Source organism: Erythrolamprus reginae, chromosome 3, assembly GCF_031021105.1.
Source record: "Erythrolamprus reginae isolate rEryReg1 chromosome 3, rEryReg1.hap1, whole genome shotgun sequence".
Taxonomy (NCBI): Eukaryota; Metazoa; Chordata; class Lepidosauria; order Squamata; family Dipsadidae; genus Erythrolamprus; species Erythrolamprus reginae.
The window spans coordinates 209,501,533-209,519,505 of NC_091952.1; the positions used below are offsets into that span (position 1 = coordinate 209,501,533).

General features: G+C 38.4%; 1 protein-coding gene across 1 annotated transcript in view; it reads right to left on the reverse strand.

Annotated features, from left to right (window-relative positions):
* ST18 (ST18 C2H2C-type zinc finger transcription factor) overlaps nt 1-17,973 on the reverse strand; it is a 64,190-nt gene that overhangs the window by 32,297 nt on the left and 13,920 nt on the right. The window contains exons 6-7 of the mRNA XM_070747744.1: nt 16,102-16,307; nt 12,897-13,108 (exon numbers count right to left, since the gene is read on the reverse strand). Of these exons, the coding sequence (XP_070603845.1) occupies nt 12,897-13,108; nt 16,102-16,307 (418 nt within the window). The remainder of the gene's footprint in view (nt 1-12,896; nt 13,109-16,101; nt 16,308-17,973) is intronic.

Consider the following 17,973-nt stretch of genomic DNA (forward strand, 5'->3'; position numbering starts at 1 on the left):
CAAGGCCATATATGATATGCCATATGTTAAATAAATAAATATGTGAAGCTACTTCTCTGGTATGATTAATTGGCTGCTTGTTGGTTATCTTCCTTAACTTATAAAACACATGTTGCCTAATCCAATCAACTACTGCTTTAGTGACTTGAACTTTCTGGAATTGTTTTTATAAAAAGTTTTATTATAAATCCCGACTGATAAATGTCTCTGATGTATGATTAGCTTCTCCACCACATATGTTTGGCCACCGATTCAATATGCAATTACAGAGAAAAAGACAACGGCATCTAAACAGAATAAATCCTGAAAAAAGTTACCAAAGAATAAACGATGTTGGTATAACTGTTAAAATATCATTTTTTAAAAGAGTATGTTGATTATATAACATATTGTTAGGAAATAATCCAGAAAATATAAAGTTTTCATGATACTTCTATAAAGTTTTAGAAATGCCAGTTCTCTTGCTGAAAACAATTGGGCCAATTACATCACTGTGTACAAATGAGAAATTCTTCTATGACAACAATCACATTTTAATCCCTCATTTTAAGAGAGATATACTTCATTATATTTATGGGAAGTAAATATACTTATAGTATGTTCATGTTAAGATGCTTTCACTATATCTTTCTGTCCCTTTTTAGTAAATAATTTAATCTCCTGTGATAGTTTTAAGCCCTGAATTTGCCAGTACAGCTTATCCCGGATAATAACTTAGTAACCACATCTTATGCCATCTGTATAAAATCAAATACAGTTTTATATCAGCATTAATAACCCTTACTTACAAAAATCCAAGATATTAACTGTATCACTGCCAGCTGAACTTTCCCGGGCCTGTCTGCATTGCCATAATTACCCTTGTGTTTTTTTGGCTTCATAGTCGATATATAAGTGCAGCCATGAAACGGAGCTGCAAGTAATCAAGTTTAATAACCAGTGTAAAGTAAAACGCTAAATATTGTAGTTGCAAACATTTTTCATAATAAAAAAACTTGGGTTAAGTCTGCCTGACCAACATTCACATAAAATGCCAGACCTCTGTGACAGATGGCTTAGGAGAAGATGCCATGTGATAGGGCTGCAGTAGTTTTATAGTGGGAAAAAACACCCCATAAATAGTGCAGATTTTCTGTCACTAAACAAAATACCAGCTATAGGGAAGGCAGAGACAACAGCAAACAAATTCCATAAAACAGTCAAAGTCTTCTCAAATTAAAACACAAATCCAAATATGTTAGGAAACACATCTGACGATTGGGAACCAAGCCGTATTTAACTGAACTAAAAAGGTCTGGTTGGAAGGCAGTTCATACAAAGAGATGTGAACATTGATTTTTTTTTTACATTCATCATTTTATTGCTTATCTTTTTATCATTATTGTTAACTGGCCAGAGTGGTATGCCAAAAAATGGGTCGCCATATAAATCTTTTCAAGTAAATACAATTAATAAAGTAGCTAGGGTTTCTTCTGATGTGTAAACATTGGTGAACACAAATTTAATTATGATCAGAATGTTGTGCATTTGCAAAAAAGGGAGGAGTAGTTGACATATAATGTATGTGAGATTACTGTTGAACACAATGATCAAATGGAAAAATGGGTCTTAGGTTTGTAAAAGAATGGACTGCATTTTACATCTTGACTATTTATTATATGATACTTTTCATCTAATATTTGTTATTACTATGGAATTCACCTTTCTGTTTCATAAATTAATCTTTTAATCATTTTAAACATATATTAATAGAGAAAGATGAACACATAGTCAAAGAAGTAATTTTTATTTTCATCTTGCCAAAATATCCAAGATGTGCTTAGATAGCTCTGGAAGATAAACTTTGAAAAAAAAATGCACATGGGGCAACTCTTTGATTTCTCCCCAGCCAACGAATTAGTTGCATAGAAAATAAACAACTCAGGAAAATGATTAAGCAAAAATATTTCTCTGTCATATTAGGATGTGATATGCAGAAAGATTTACAGAACAGGTGAGTGTCCTTTGTATTGGCTGCATTCACACAACATACTTCACCTTGTTTAACACAAGGTGAAGTATAGTTTAGACTATAACAGTGATGACGAGCTTTTTGGCAATTGCATGGCTAAAGGGGCTGGAGCATAGGGGTAGATTGCACGCATGTCCACATCCATAATGCAATGACCCCAACATGCCCGCCCTTATGTGCATGCGCACATGACCCCGCTAACAATCCCCCTGCAAATGCACGTGTTCCCCCATCATGTGTGCATGATACCCCTACCCTGCACAAATCTCTCTCACACATACACACACACACACACACAGAGAGAGAGAGAGAATGCACATGGTTACCCATTGCATAAAAGCAACTCTGAATGGCATAGAAAAGTTAGAAACAATTTAGTAAACTGTAACACAAAAATAATCCCAACACCTAAAAATACAAAATAAACCAGCATAGCTCACCTAACCCTAAATGAGGGTTGAGGTGGTTCTCCTCCAGAATGCCGGCTGCTTGCTGGCCACTGAAAACAAGAATATCTCCTTCTTTTTTCCTTTTCAGATCAGCTCCAAGCAAGAGGTACACAAACATCAGTAGCTCTTGCATTGCCTCCTGCACCTCTTGCTTGAAGCTGGTCTGGTAAGGTCTGGAAAGGAAAAACACAGCTAAACTAAGTGGGAATTGCCCCATACACACTCCATCTCAATCACTGGAGGAAAGAGAGGACACTTGGAAGCGCTTGGAGGGCAGCCTGTATTTTGGTGGGTGATCACTGTCGGGCAGCGTAGTTCAACAGGGAGGGCTACCGTAAGGAGATCTGTTTGGAGGGACCTGGGTGGGGCAAGTCCCACCTAATTCAATCCCCTGGGGCTACCAGCTTGCAGCCTTGATTCTGGAGGAGAATCCTACAGTTATAGCATGCAAGTAGAGGAAAAGTGGGAAGTACTTTTTGCACCCCCGCCTAATTCGTTCACTGTGGGAAAAAGAGGGTGCTCAGAAGAGTTTGGAGGTGATCACTGTCCGTGAATGTAGTTCAACATGCTGACAGCCCCAGGGGAGATGCAGGGGCAGTGCTGCTTGTTTTTGGTGATGGATAAGGGGAGGGCATGGTCTGCCACTTGCGGCTACAATTCTGGAGGAGAACCACCTTCCCTTCACTTACCAGCCACCAAAAATAAGCAGCTCCGTCTCTGCTGCTCCCCTGGGGATGCCAGCTTGGTCACAAGCTGGCAGCCCCAGGGGTTGAATTAGGTGGGACATGCCTCACCTAGGTCCTTCCAAATGGGTCTCTATATGGTAGCTTCCCTGTTCATTGTGCCCCAACAGTGATCACCCACTGAAATGGAGCCTGCCCTTCAAGCTCTTCAGAGTGCCTTCTCTTTCTCACAGTGAACGAGCTGGTGGGGGGGGGCAGAAAAAGCACTTTCTGCTTCTCTACCTGTTGGTATTAAGGGGGTACAGAGCCAGTAACAGCATGCAGATAGAGAAGAAGTTGAAAGCTCTTTTCATGCTTGTTCGCTGCAGGAAAAATCAAGCTCTGATTGGGTGGGGATTACTGGTGGGTAGTGTAGTTCAACAAGGAGGCTACCATAGGGAGACCTGTTTGGAGGGACTGGGTGGGGGTTAGTCCCACCTAATTCAACCCCCTGCAGCTGCCAGCTTGCAGCCAGGATTCTGGAGGGGAATACTCCAATTACTGCGTGTAGGTAGAGGAGAAGCGGGAAACACTTTTTGCACCTACCCAGATCATTTGCTCTGGGGGAAAGAGGGCGCTCAGAAGAGCTCAGAGAGCAGGCTCTGTTTTGGTGGGCGATCACTGTTCAGCACGGAGGCTACCATAGGGAGACCTATTTGGAGGCACCTGGATGGGGCGTGTCCCACCTAATTTGACTACATTTTGCAGTGCAGGCAGCAGTGCAAGAGCTGTTAAATTTTCTGCACCACTTGCTTGTAGGTGGTCTGGAAAGGAAAAAAGCCTCTGGCAGGGAGAGATGTAAATGATGGCCACAGGTATGTGATGATGGCCATAGCCCTGGGGACCTGCGTGGCTGGTGGAATGACCCAAGAGGCTCTTCTTGAGATGGTGCGGATGAGAGTGCTGCTGCCGGCCAGAGGCTTCCAAAGAAGAGGAGCCCAGGCCATAGGGTCATCTGCGCAGGCAGCTTACCATCCCTACCCTTCCCTCACTGGCTGCTGGTCCACCAGTTCTCCAAGCCACCTGGGGTCACAGAAGAAGCCCATTGATCAGGGAGGGAGGGAAGCCCAGGCTTACCTGAGGAAGCATCTACCAGGATCCCCAAATCAGACCAGCTGGCCTGTGCGCATGCACACTCTGGAAACAGCAAGATCATCTTCCTGGAGTGCACATGTGCAATGGGTAGCTGCTCTTTCAGTTTCCAACTTGCCTGTGTGCATGAAAACCTGCTGGCTGGTGCACCGGAACCCAGAAGACCAACGAGTGTCAGCTCAGCGTGCTGGGAGAAATGGCTCTGCATGCCACTTCCAGAGTCCGTCAGAAGTTGGGTGGCTTATAAATCAATAAAATACATGAATGAATGAATGAATGAATGAATGAATGAATGAATGAGTGAGTGAGTGAGTGAGTGAGTGAGTGAGTGAGTGAGTGAGTGAGTGAATGAATATGTGACATAGGTTCACCATCACGGGACTATAACATGAACCATCAATAAGATATGTGGACATTTTCATCCAGGAGGAATCATTGTTATCTTTTGGGATGATTTAGGATTGATAAAATGGCATAATAAATGTTCTCTGTATTAATTACAATAACAGCTTTATAACAGAGGGTTTTGAACTTTAAGCTTGTCTTTTTTATTATTATTATTGTTCTTCTTGTTAACTGTTATGTCATTAATGTATATAGATGATAGACTAATAACATATAAATAAATTCAGTAGTTTAAAAATTTGGGGCAGGCTGTTTCTCAAAGGATGGGAAGCTAATAGTTTTGTAACATATTAATCAGTATTAAACTAGAGGGGATAATACTGTATGTTCACATGTGTTCGTGTTTTTACTTTTTAATGCACTTTTTAAATGTCTGTTTTTTCTGTTTTTTTAAATTTTGGAGTTTTCTATTTGTATTTTATATTTTAATTTTTCTTAAAATAATATAAAAATAGAATTGAAAAAAGACTATAATACTGTATATAGTTTCTCAAACTTGGCAACTTTAAAATGTGTGAATTTCCAAACCAGCATTCTGGGTCACAAACAAACAAGCAAGCAAGCTAAAACTTCTGTCCAAAGTTAGTACAAATTAAGCTACTTAGTAAATTGTGCAAATGTGTCAGCTAGCTTTACCTGATCTGGTTAAGAATATTACCTGACTGTTAGTCTGAATTCATATAGTCCTAAAACAGCTGAACTACAACACGTTTGGAATAAGGAAGATTAACTGCAGCAGTGGTTACCAAGTTTAAGACACATCAGTGTTATTACTGGTTTACAATCCCCCATCATCCTTAAATATTAGACATGGTATGATGGGAATTACAGAGAATAATATCTGGGGATCCCAATACTAATGCAGCTGATAATCTCAAAGATCATGAATATTCTTAAACCTACTCAATCCTATAATCTCAGTATAGAACACAAATCTCATGTTGCACATAAGAATTATGCTAAATTAAGCCAAGGACTTGCCTAGTCTGGTATCCTATTTCCACAGTGAGCTTCGGATGCTTCAACAAAATTTACAAGAGGAATCAAGCAGAATCAATTTCTTGCTTCTATGCTATCTGCAGTTGCATTTCCTCAGCAATCAGCAATATTTTTGTTTCCTTCCATTGGAAATAGAGTACTAGAGATATAATGCAATGAATGTGGACATTCTTCTTGGGTCATAATAATTTCCAGGCATTGAGTTACATGCTGTCCATTTCTTTTAAAATCTGAGCCAAAGGTCATATCACATTTCAGACTATTATTGCCAGAAATTATATTTCCCCCCCAATACAAACTCCTGTCTTGTTAATACCACATTTAAAATATGTCTAATCCAAGAGTCTTCGGAGAAGGGCGGCATACAAATCTAATAAATAATAATAATAATAATAATAATAATAATAATAATTATTATTATTATTAATAATAATAATTCATCATTTTATTTGTGCATCATGTTTCACAATATAGGGACTAAAAAAGTTTTCTGGCAACTGTATCATGTAGTGTGATTTTCTTGCTCAAACTAAGTATATGATCTGCTGTTTCTTCTGTATCTTTACTCAATTTGCACTTTAAATCATTTGACGATTTTCAGTTTTGGCCTTAATTACATTTGTTCAAATAGCTTGCCCTTGAGCAGTCAAAATTAAGCATTCAGTTGCTTTTTAAATTGCTGGGTTTTGTCTTTATCCACTTTCTCCTTCATCTTTTGTAAAAATTGACCATAGACTGTTTCTCCTTGATGATATGTTATTCTTGTTTTTATTACATTTCAATGTTCATATTTGTTTCCTGGTACATTTAGTAAGTTCCAATTTTTAACTTGCCTCAATGCTTGCTCTTGGCCATCTTTTACATAATCATCTAGTGCAAGCTTTTCTTCTTTGACAGTTTGTTTGACTTGAAATAAACTTCTGCCTCCATTTATGCAGGATGGGTGTGATTTATCAATATCATTATAGGAATGGTATACATAGTGAATAATCATCAATTTCTTGTTTTTCAGTCCAGACTGTCCAAATAAGCTTGGGGGGAGTTCATAATTCCAACAATGTATCAGTGTATCATATCAGGAATTCATTGTTTTGATGGTATTTCCACTGTTCAATTGTATTCATTACTAATCACATTTTACCTTGTCTATGCTTGATATTATGCAACTGTAAAATGAAGATACTTGTGATGGTTTGACCATTCAGCATTTAAATTCCATTACTCATGTCACCCAGATTTATTGCTACTTTAGCACATTCCTCTAAGCCAAATTCCATTGCTGTATCTGTGGTAAATATTTATCAATGGCTGGATTTTGATTTTCAATTTTATGTAAAGTTTCAGATCATTCATAACCCTAACTCTAACTATACTGCTCAAAAATTCAGAATATTTTATGAATTTGTTTTTGACCAAATAGGAATGTTGTCTGCATAGAATTCCACTTCTAAAAATGTTACTTAAACTATTTAATTTATAAGAAATAAGCATTGCAAAGAAGAGGAACCTATAGAACAGATACTATCCCAAAGAAGTCCTGCCATTGGACAGAATAAAATCCGAGGAAAAGAAATTAAGAATACAAGACAAATTTACCCAAATAAATGTACTCAAAACTCATTGAGTAGGCCTGTAAAAGCCTAACGTCTCATGCTATTCTATTTAATTAAAAATCTGTGGATTAAAAAATAATCAAAAAGCAAACTGCAATAAGCATTAGTTTTCAAAAAAAAAATATTACTCTGCTTAGCATTTATACTGAAGCATAATAGCTTTAAATGTATTGACTGCAATGGTATCCCTGATTTATACTTAAATATATCCTTAATATCAGAATCCAGGTTCCTGGGTTCTGTTTTATTATCTATTCACCCGTTTCAGCACCAAGAATAATTGAGAGACATCAGATATGCTTGTCTGCTAAATATTTCATGCTGTTTGTTTTCCTGTTGTGTTTTCTTTCAAGATTCAGTACACATATGCCACTCTGTCTAAACCTGTGGGGGGAAACACCCAAACATTAAATAGATCCTTGGCAAAACACCATAGAAATAAAGATAGAATGTACTGCCTGCATCTCCTTCTTTGAATGGCAATTACACAAGGTATGAGATCAAATCAGAGAAAACTGTGGCAAGAAGTGATATCACATCAGGCATATTTCCAAAAATTTAAATAGAAGGAAAGTTAAGAGTGTCACCATTTCCCAAATCATTTTCAGAACACTAAGAAAAACAACCAATTTCCTTAAAGCTAGATAAATACAGGTGATTCAAGCTCATATTATACTGTGGTACCTCTAATATAAAATATTTATATTAAATCATTTGTAGTTATTTAAATGTATTGGAATAATTAAAAACAATGTTGGAAAAGTGTCCTATCTTTTGCCTGTAGTGATAGAAAATATAAGATTTTGAGCACAATCTGGTTTAATTTATTTGGTTATTCAAACTGATCCAGAGAATTTTTTGTAGGAATTCATAACTATGCATTTAAATATGTTGTATTTCATTGATGCTACTATTATGTATAGATTTTTCCCCCTTGCTTCATTTTGTACAGAAAACTAAGTTATGTGGATCAGGGTTCTTAAATAAATATGCAGTTTGATTACAGATCACTTCTATTTTTTCTTAAAATGGAATTTTTTTAAAAAAATCCCTTAAAATAGCTGTTATAAAACAGATTAAAGATCTCAGTTAAACTTTATAATGTTTTATTTTATTGTTTTGATAGGTTAATCAAAACATATGTTTTTTCAATAAAAGATGCTATATTTGTACGTGCATTAAAAGCAATTTAGAAATTAATTATACAACAATGTAAAAGCATTATAACTAAATTATTAATATAAGCCCCACTAAATGTATTACCATTCTTGAGGTTAAGTTTGAAAGTGTATAGTCCTTTTTCTCCATATAATTTCCCACATAAAGGTAATATTTTATTGGATGATGATGAACAGATAATATACAATAGAAAAAGCAGGATAAACAATATAAATAATTTTGCCTGGTTCTTTCTCTGTCTATTTCTTTTTTCTTTTTTGCTAGACTAAAGTTAGAAGTATGTGGCTATTGATGAATTTTCATTCTTTTGATGAGATATGGGCTGTTTGATTAGAACATTTTCTCTGCAAAGAGATTGGAAGGGAAAGTTAGTTTATAAATTCATTTTTATTTCATAGAAAATATTCCCAAATCAGGGGAGAGGGCGCTACAGAATTTTAGATTGCTTGCTTTATATTATTTTAAATGTAATAACAACACCTTCTGAGAAAGTTATATGCACAATTTTAAAAATAAATTATAAATACTTTTGGAGAAACAATATTGAAAATCAGGATGATTGCCATACAAAAATAAAACCATACTGGTTTTGAATACGTTTTGGATCATATTATTATTTTTTCTTTCAGGCATAAAAGGGACAGAGGTGGCGCAGGAGTTCATGGCCTCCGTGGCAACCATGGACTTGACCCAAGTAGTTCAGGGTCTGACCCACAAGGGGAGACACATGTTCGACATGATATTTCTCTCGGGGCAATGGAGTTAAGATCTGAAGTTAAGGAGCTTAGATATTTTGCCTTTATCATGATCAGATAATTTCCTGCTGTGACTTGACTTCACAGCTCCAATCTTCCACCACAGGGAGGCGGAACTGATTAGGTGGTTCCGCCCCAGACACCTAATGGACCCGGAGGGATTTCAGAGGGCACTTGGGGATTTTCCAAACTCACTTGTACACAATCCAGCAAAGTCACTGGTGAAGGCCTGGAATATGGCCGCAACAGAGGCTCTCAACCAGATTGTGCCTCCGTGACTTCTCTTTGGTAGTAGACCCAGGAAAGCGCTTTGATTCATTGAGGACCTCAGGGGGATGAAACGCCAGAAGAGACATCTGGACCAGTATTGGAGATCCAGTAAATCTGGACCTGACCGAACACTACTAAGATCTTACATTAAGACATATCTAGTGGTGATCAAGGCGGCAAAATATTCGTATCTTTCTGCAGTTATTGGGTCTGTAGAATCTCACCCAACCACCCTGTTTAGTGTGACCCACTCCCTCCTTGACATGGGGAAAGTGGTGGAGCCCTTGCAGGGTAGAACTGAGGAATTTAACCAGTTTCCTGTGGACAAAATTGCTCAGATCTGGACCGACCTGGACTCCAATTAGGTAGGATCAACTGAGGTGAATGGGGCAAGTCTTAGTCCAGTTGTATGGGACGAGTTTGAACTCAAGATGCCTGATGAAGTGGACAAGGTCATAGGAGCCGTGAGCTCCTCCACCTGTTTATTGGACTCAGCAGGGAGATGACAGCGAGGCTGGATCCAGGCGATGGTCAATGCTTTTCTGAGAGAAGGGTATTTCCTGCCTCCATTAAAGGAGGTGGTGGTATGACCTCTTTTCAAGAAGCCTTCCCTGGATCCAGCTATTTTAAAAAACTATTGTCCTGTCTCCAACCTTCCCATTCTAGGGAAGGTTGTTGAGAAGGTGGTGGCGGTCCAGCTCCTGCAGTCCTTGGATGAAGCTGATCTAGCTCCCCCCTACTGTTTAATATCTATATGAAACCTCTAGGTGAGATCATCCGTCGACATGGGGTGAGTTTCCATGAATATGCTAATGATACTCAGCTGTACATCTCCACCCCGTGCCAATTCAGTGAAGCAGCTGAAGTGATGTGCCGATGCCTGTAGGCTGTAAGGGCCTGGATGGGTGTCAACAGGCTGAAGCTTTACCCTGACAAGACTGAGTGGCTGTGAGCTTTGCCTCCCAAGGACAATCCCATCTGTCTGTCCATCAGTCTGGGGGAGGGAAGAGAAATTTTGACCGCCTCAGAGCGGTCTGCAACTTGGGAGTCCTTCTAGATCTCCAGCTGAGGTTAGAGCAACATGTCTCAGCTGTGGCTAGGGGGACCTTTCCACAGGTTCGCCTGGTGTGCCAGTTGCAGGCCTATTTGGACAGGGAATCTCTTCTCACAATCACTCATGCCCTCATCACCTTGAGACTCAATTACTGCAATGCGCTCTACTTGGGGCTACCTTTGAAGAACATTTGGAGTCTTCAATTAATCTAGCATGCAGCCGTGTGAGCCATGTTGGGCATACCTAGGTACACCCATATCAATCCAGCACTCCACGACTTGCACTGGTTGCCAATTGCTCTCCGAATACAATTCAAGGTGTTGGCATACAAATCTAAATAATAAATAAATAAATAAATAAATAAATAAATAAATAAATAAATAAATAAATAAATAAATAAAAAAAAAGCCCTACATGGCATTGGACCAGCTTATTTACAGGACCATCTTCTGCCTCATGTATCCCAGTGATCAGTTAAGTTGCACAGAGTAAGCCTTCTCTGGGTACTGTTGGCCAAAAAATGTCAACTGGCAGGTCTGGGGGGAAGGGCCTTCTCTGTTGTGGCCCCAGTCCTCTGGAACCAACCCCCTCCAGAGATTTCCACCACCCTCACTCTCCTTGCATTTCAAAAGGCGTTGAAAGCTTATCTATGCCATCAGGAATGGGGCTGTGAGCGATAGTTCCCACTCCACCCAGTAGTGTGAATGACGGATGATTGACTGTTTTATATTGGGTTCTTTATTTTTCTTAACCTTTTAATTGGTCATAATTAATTACTTTTATTGTTAGATTGAATTTTATTCTGTAAACTGCCCCACGTCCACAAGGACAATGGCAGCCTATAAATCAAATCAAATCAAATCAAGAATGATAGAAAGAAAGAAAGAAAGAAGGAAGGAAGGAAGGAAGGAAGGAAGGAAATCCATAAATCTATATAAAAATATATATTATCCTGTTTAAAATCTGAATTTCCCTAGAAGTGATCATTATTTAGAGAAAATAAAAAGAATATATTTGGTTTTGGCAAATCCAACTGTTTCAACCTTGCTTTGCTTTGGCAAAAAACCTAATTCTGTTGGCCCTTCTGTAACGTTGGTAGTCGTTTTTCTCTGCTGGAAGTTTGGCAAAAGTAAAAAAAAACTGGCAGAGGACAACATATTATATTTTTATGTGTACATTAAAAACTTTTCTATATGCCTATTATCCTTACCAAGTGGGGGCAGCAGTTTACTATTGCTTCTGTCTGGCATCAACCTTTTTCAATACAGGAAGGTGAGAGTAGGGATTGCCAAAACTAGTGTTAGAATACTTTCTTGGTCCAAGTAGTAAATAAAATTGTGGCTACTGATAAAACTTGTTAGGAATCCGGTATCTTAAAAATAAATTGTCTGGGTAGCTGGAAAATAATACTTTAGACTTCTTTGGTTGTTGGAAAAGGCAAAGTAGAATATTCTTGTTGAACGTCTGTGAACTTTGATTGATTTTCCTCATTTTGATATGCTATTAAAATGATACATTTGCCAAAAGAAAACAACCTTTCTGCAGAAGATCCTCCGGCACCAGATTAATGGCTGTTCACATAAGAGGACTGAAAACTTGGCTAAAATGTTTAGTACAAGGACTAGGAAATAGTCATTTATCTTTTCTAGCACAAAGACATGTCACTGTATCATACTTTCTTACTAACCTACCTAACTCTACACATCTGTGCCTGTTCATCTTTTCTAAAAGACCATCTCAATGTTCAAGACATCACTGGCACTATTTCCAATGATGTTCTTGCTACTATATTCGTTGTGAATGGTACTACTGCAACCTAATTTGCCTACTCACAAAGCTGCATTGTTAAACATTTCTGGGATTCCTTAACAAAGCTGAAGTCCAGCAAATCTAGAAGACACTAGTTGAGAATCCAATCTTATTAAGTTACAAAACAACAAAAACAATGAATCTGTTGCCTGATAATCAGTGAAAACAAAGCCTAATTAAAATTAAAAGTTAACAGCTACACATTTTTCTCAACCACCATCTCATCAAAACTTTTGTACCTCCAATTTGTCAAAACTTGAATTTCTTAACATTTCTTTTAATTTTATAGTAGTGAGAAAAGGTCTCTTTTGAACCAGTTTTGCACTCTGACCTTCCATAGTTTTTTTTCCATGTAGAAGCCATTTATGACAACTCTCCAGAACACAGTCATGTCACTTTTCAAAGGAATATTCAGAAAGGTGATGCTTTTTTCAGGGGTAAGAAGGGGGAGCAATTGAATGCAATCACTAATACAAAAGACAGTTTATTCACACAGTTCAGTAGCTAACGCACCCTCCAGGTTTCTGGACTTGCCTACCTTGGCAGACAGACTCCGTGGTTTGCTGGAGAGGATCTCCGTAGCTTCCCTACAGTGGGTGGAAAGGTTCAGAATTGCAGCAGCTGCTGCTATGTGGGTGTCTTCACTACATTGACCGTAGCGATAAGAGCTGGCATGGCAAGGACTCTGTGTGTGGGCGCTAGCACTAGGCTGCCGATTAGAAAATTTCCCTGGATTTGAAAAATGCTTTGCTGTTGAAGAGAGATTTGATTAGAAGTAGTTCTATGCAACTGTCCTCCTATTAAAGGGACAAAGGCAATCAGTTCATACAGTAAAATAGACAAAGAATGAATGAAATAAAAGCTACTCTTGACACAAAACTCCACATTTTTAAAAAAGTTTCAAAAATTAATAGATTTAAAACATTATACTCTGTTGTCATATAAATGCTCGGGTACTTCCAAATTCACTAGAGGACATTATAAATCCACTTCCTAAAATGTTCTCATTCCATCTGAAGGAGACTTTGTAGAAGTTTAATGATGGTGCCACGCCTTGCTATCTAGCAAATTCTGAAGCCCTGCCCCAAGGACATTCCTGCCTTTCGATACAGTTTTGTCTCTTTAAAAAAGTTTTATTGATATTTTATATAGGCTTAGCCTGAACTCAACATTTTATGCAGCATTTATTTTAGTTCTTCAATTGAATCTCTTGGGATGTATTATCATTTTCCTGCAAAATTGCACATTCACTTAGAGTGCAATTGAGTTCTAGTTATTCAGTTTGAGTGTGCTGCCAGTTAAGTTCCTATATAATTGTACCTTTAACCAAGAATTTTAAAGTGGATATTTATCAGATGACAAATCATACCTGTATCTCAGGAATCAATTGGATTTGCTAGATAATAATGCCATAGAACTATGATGGTGAACCTATGGCATGTGTGCCACAGGTGGCATATGGAGCTATATTGGAGGGTACGTGAGATGTTGCCCTATGTTAGCTCCAGTGTGCATGTGCATGCTGTCTAGCTGGTTTTTAGTCTTGGTGAAAGCCATTTCGCCTTCTGGATGCTTCAGGGAAGCTTCCCTGAAGTCCCAGAGTGCAAAAAACAGCACAACGGGCAAATCAGAAATCCATTTTTCCAAACTTCCAGTTGCCTGTTGGGCTGTTTTGTCACTGTCCTAAGCTTCAATGAGGCCTGTGTGTATGTGCGGGGATGGAAAGGATTGTATGCATGCACAGGGACATTGTGGGGGTGCGCATGCAGGGGGGAGGGAAGGGGGGTGGATATGCGTACACATGCCAGCACACTCAGACAATCCCTTTTGGCACATGGACCAAAAACGTTTCACCATCGCTGCCCTAGAAAATGAGTTTTCAAAATGTGCAGGACTTATAGTTTATCAGTATCTTCTCCCAATCATGCAATGAAAATAATGTTGTCAAAACACTGAATACTTTGAAGAAATATGAAGTCAAAGACTTCTTTTTGTTGCTGCTGCTGCTGCTGCTGTTGTTGTTGTTATTATTATTATTACTGTATTATTACTGTATTATTACTGTATTATTATTATTATTATTATTATTATTATTATTATTATTATTACATTTAGATTGGATTTGGCATTTGTCTTTCGATCAAGTGCTTCCCAAAGACCTGGGATAGGCAGATATTGTTGTTTGATGGTACTTAAGTTATACTCATAAAATGTAAGCTGTTCCAGGGTAAAGCTGCCTTTTGTACGTGGCAATGTTTTTACAGGTGAAAAGGATGTTGAGACTCTAGAAAGAGTGCAGAGAAGAGCAACAAATATGATTAGGGGACTGGAGGCTAAAACATATAAAGAATGGGTGCAGGAACTGGGTATGTCTAGTTTAATGAAAAGAAGGACTAGGGGAGACATGATAGCAGTGTTCCAATATCTCAGGGGTTGCTACAAACAAGAGGGAGTCAAACTATTTTTCAAATCATCTGAGGGTAGAACAAGAAGCAATGGGTGGAAACTAAACAAGGAGAGAAGTAACTTAGAACTAAAGAGAAATTTCTTGACAGTTACAACAATTAATCAGTCGAACAGCTTGCCTCCAGAAGTTCTGAATGCTCCAACACTGGAAGTTTTAAAGATGTTGGATAACCATTTGTCTGAAGTAGTGTAGGATTTCCTTCCTAAGCAAGCAATTGGACTAGATACCTCCAAGGTCATTTCCAACTCTTATTATTAGTATTGTAACTGACTGATGATGTTTTTATCTATTATTATTATTATTATTATTATTATTATTATTATTATTATTATTATTATTAAATTTTTATCTGCCTTTTAAAAATATATATTTTGATCAACTCAAGGCAACAAGCATAATTAATTGGAGGTTCTCAACAATATTCTTTCCACTGATAGATTTAAAATAAGGTTTTAAATTTAGCAGAAGTAAAATTTATACTTTGGGAATTATGTTTATCTTCTCTCTAGACTAGAGACAGAGAGATTGAATTCTATCCATTTCAAAACAATCTGCTTTTTTTCTTGAATCACCTGAACTACAGATTTATTTAAGCAAGCTTCACGGAAGCTTCTTTAGCAAGAGGATTGAACAAGGAGGTAAGAATAGATGGGCAATTTAACCATAGAATTGTATAGACAAATGCAAAAAGCAACCAATAAGCCACCGGTACATCAGATAAAGAGATTACAGGGGATCATGATACAAACATCAGAGCAATCACTCTGACCTTATAAAAATGGCATGATCTTATTTTAACAGTGTAATTCTAGTAACTTAGATGCTACTAGCATTTTGGCAAGAAATCATCAGTTTTGTATAATTACACCTTTTTATATTATCATTAGGTATTACATATATGTCTGGGTGTGAGTCTTGTCTAAACAATATATTGTTTGCTATTCTGTGATCATAAGAATTAATATGTATGTATGTATGTATGTGTGTATGTATGTATGTATGTATGTAGTATCCATGTGTGTGTGTGTATGTATACACACATACTGATGCACATACCCAATATATGTTAAAAGTATCAAGCACTGTTAATGTATATGTACTATAAGATATGCACAGCAAAATATTCAGAGACCTTCATGATTTCTCAGAAGGAACTAGATATTTTTCCCATAATGAAGCTTTTCACTGTGCTGGTTGCACGTTTTGTTTGGTATGTCTACCCTGGGAGATAAAACAGACAAAGAATACAGTTTAATTTTATTAGTCTCTTACTTACATTCAAAGGATTGTGTGGGCTTTTGTCCTTGTATAGTTGGCATCATTGTGCATTTGCCAAAGACTTGGGCATCAAAGCTAGCATAGTCAAAAGGTACTTTGCCATATTTCTCTTGCTCTCTTGTAAAAGTAGTTCTGGAAGAAGGGATTGCTTGGGCAGAACGGCAGCTATACTGAGATAACTCAAAATGTTTCACCAAGTTTGCCCTTCATAATGAAGACATAAAAAATCAGAATAATAACAATTATTATTAGATTCATTCCTTAACACAAATACAGCTAATAGAGTAATTTGTAAGATAAGCAGATTAGCACTAACTGTTTAGAATTAGGAAACACAAAATAGTAAGCGTGTGGAAGCAAAAAACCACACCGAAACACAGGCGCACCTGCCTCTCCACTCGCGATTCTAACTGCACAGATGCAGTAGCAGAATTGCTCTGGACTCTGCTAGCACTCAGAGCAGTGATGGGCTCCTACAGGAACAGTCAGGAACGCAGTTCCGGTAGCAAAATTTAGAGCTCCACCCCAGAGCACCTAATTTGCACTGAAAGATGTTGAAACAAAATGCATAAGCCACGCCCACAGTGTGGTAGTAAAAATGTTGGTAGCCCATCACTGACTCAGAGCCACAGGGGCGATCACCCATCACCATTCCACTGTAGCAGCCCACCTCTGGATACATGCCATCTATCATTCTGAATCTTTCATAGTTGTCCATACTTCTGGAAAAGGATAGTCCCTTTTCTGGAAAAGAAGTGGTGATTGCTGTCCAAGGGTAGGTAACCTCATATTTGGATTCCTGAAATAAACTATATGTGGGGCTTCTTTGTTTGTGTCCTGGAAGATGTAGATATGTGGCCAGTTTTCTGGGTGGGCTCCTAGCCATACTTATAGTATTCATATGCTGAAGCTATTGCACTGGCTACCCATTATCTACCATGCCAATTAGTACTGGCTTATAATGCCCTGAGTTACAACAGATGGCATCTCCTAAATGACCTTGGCTGAATTTGGAAAAGCTAAGCAAGGTTGGACCTGCTTTGTATTTGAATGGAAGGTCACCACAAAAGCAGAGGGTTATGGACTAATCTGAGATGTCATATAGCCGTGATGGCGAACCTATGGCACGTATGCCACAGGTGGCACATGGAGCCATTTCTGCAGGCATGTGAACTGGTGACCAATTCATATCGAATGTACATGTGCGCGCCTCCTGCCAACCAGCTGGTTTTCAGGTCAGTCTCACACATGCTTTCTGGTCACTTTCTGTGTCCCCTGTCTTCCCAGATTCCACCCCAGCACTGTTTGGACACGGAAGGTTCCCCCTCCAACTCCGTTTGGGGAAAGGCGGCTTTCCCTCCATCCCAGCTCCGTTTTGAGAAAGGAGGCTCCTCCGCCAGCTCAGTTTGGGGAAAGGAGGCTTTCCCCCTCCCACCTCTGTTTGGGAATGAGAGGCTTTCCCCCTCCCACCTCTGTTTGGGAATGAGAGGCTTTCCCCCTCCCACCTCTGTTTTGGATGGGAGACTAAAAGAGGCGGGGTTACATGCGCATATGCAGTGGGCGGGACATGCAGGAGGGGCATTGCATTATGGGCGTGGGCACTCAGGCATTCGCAACAGTGCGTGCACACACACTTTCGGCACCCAAGGGGAAAAAAGTTTGCCATTACTGTTATATACTATTCTGGAAGAAAGGTATGGCAAGATATGGATATGTATGTGAACTCAATTGCAGGGAGACTTTACTTCTTTATAAAGCTCAGAACAACTTGGAATCAAAAATTCAACCTGCCTATCTTTCCTTTAATAAATATGTACAATCGCTATGATCATCTCGAGAGGTCTTACTGCTAATTTCAACTGAGAATTGA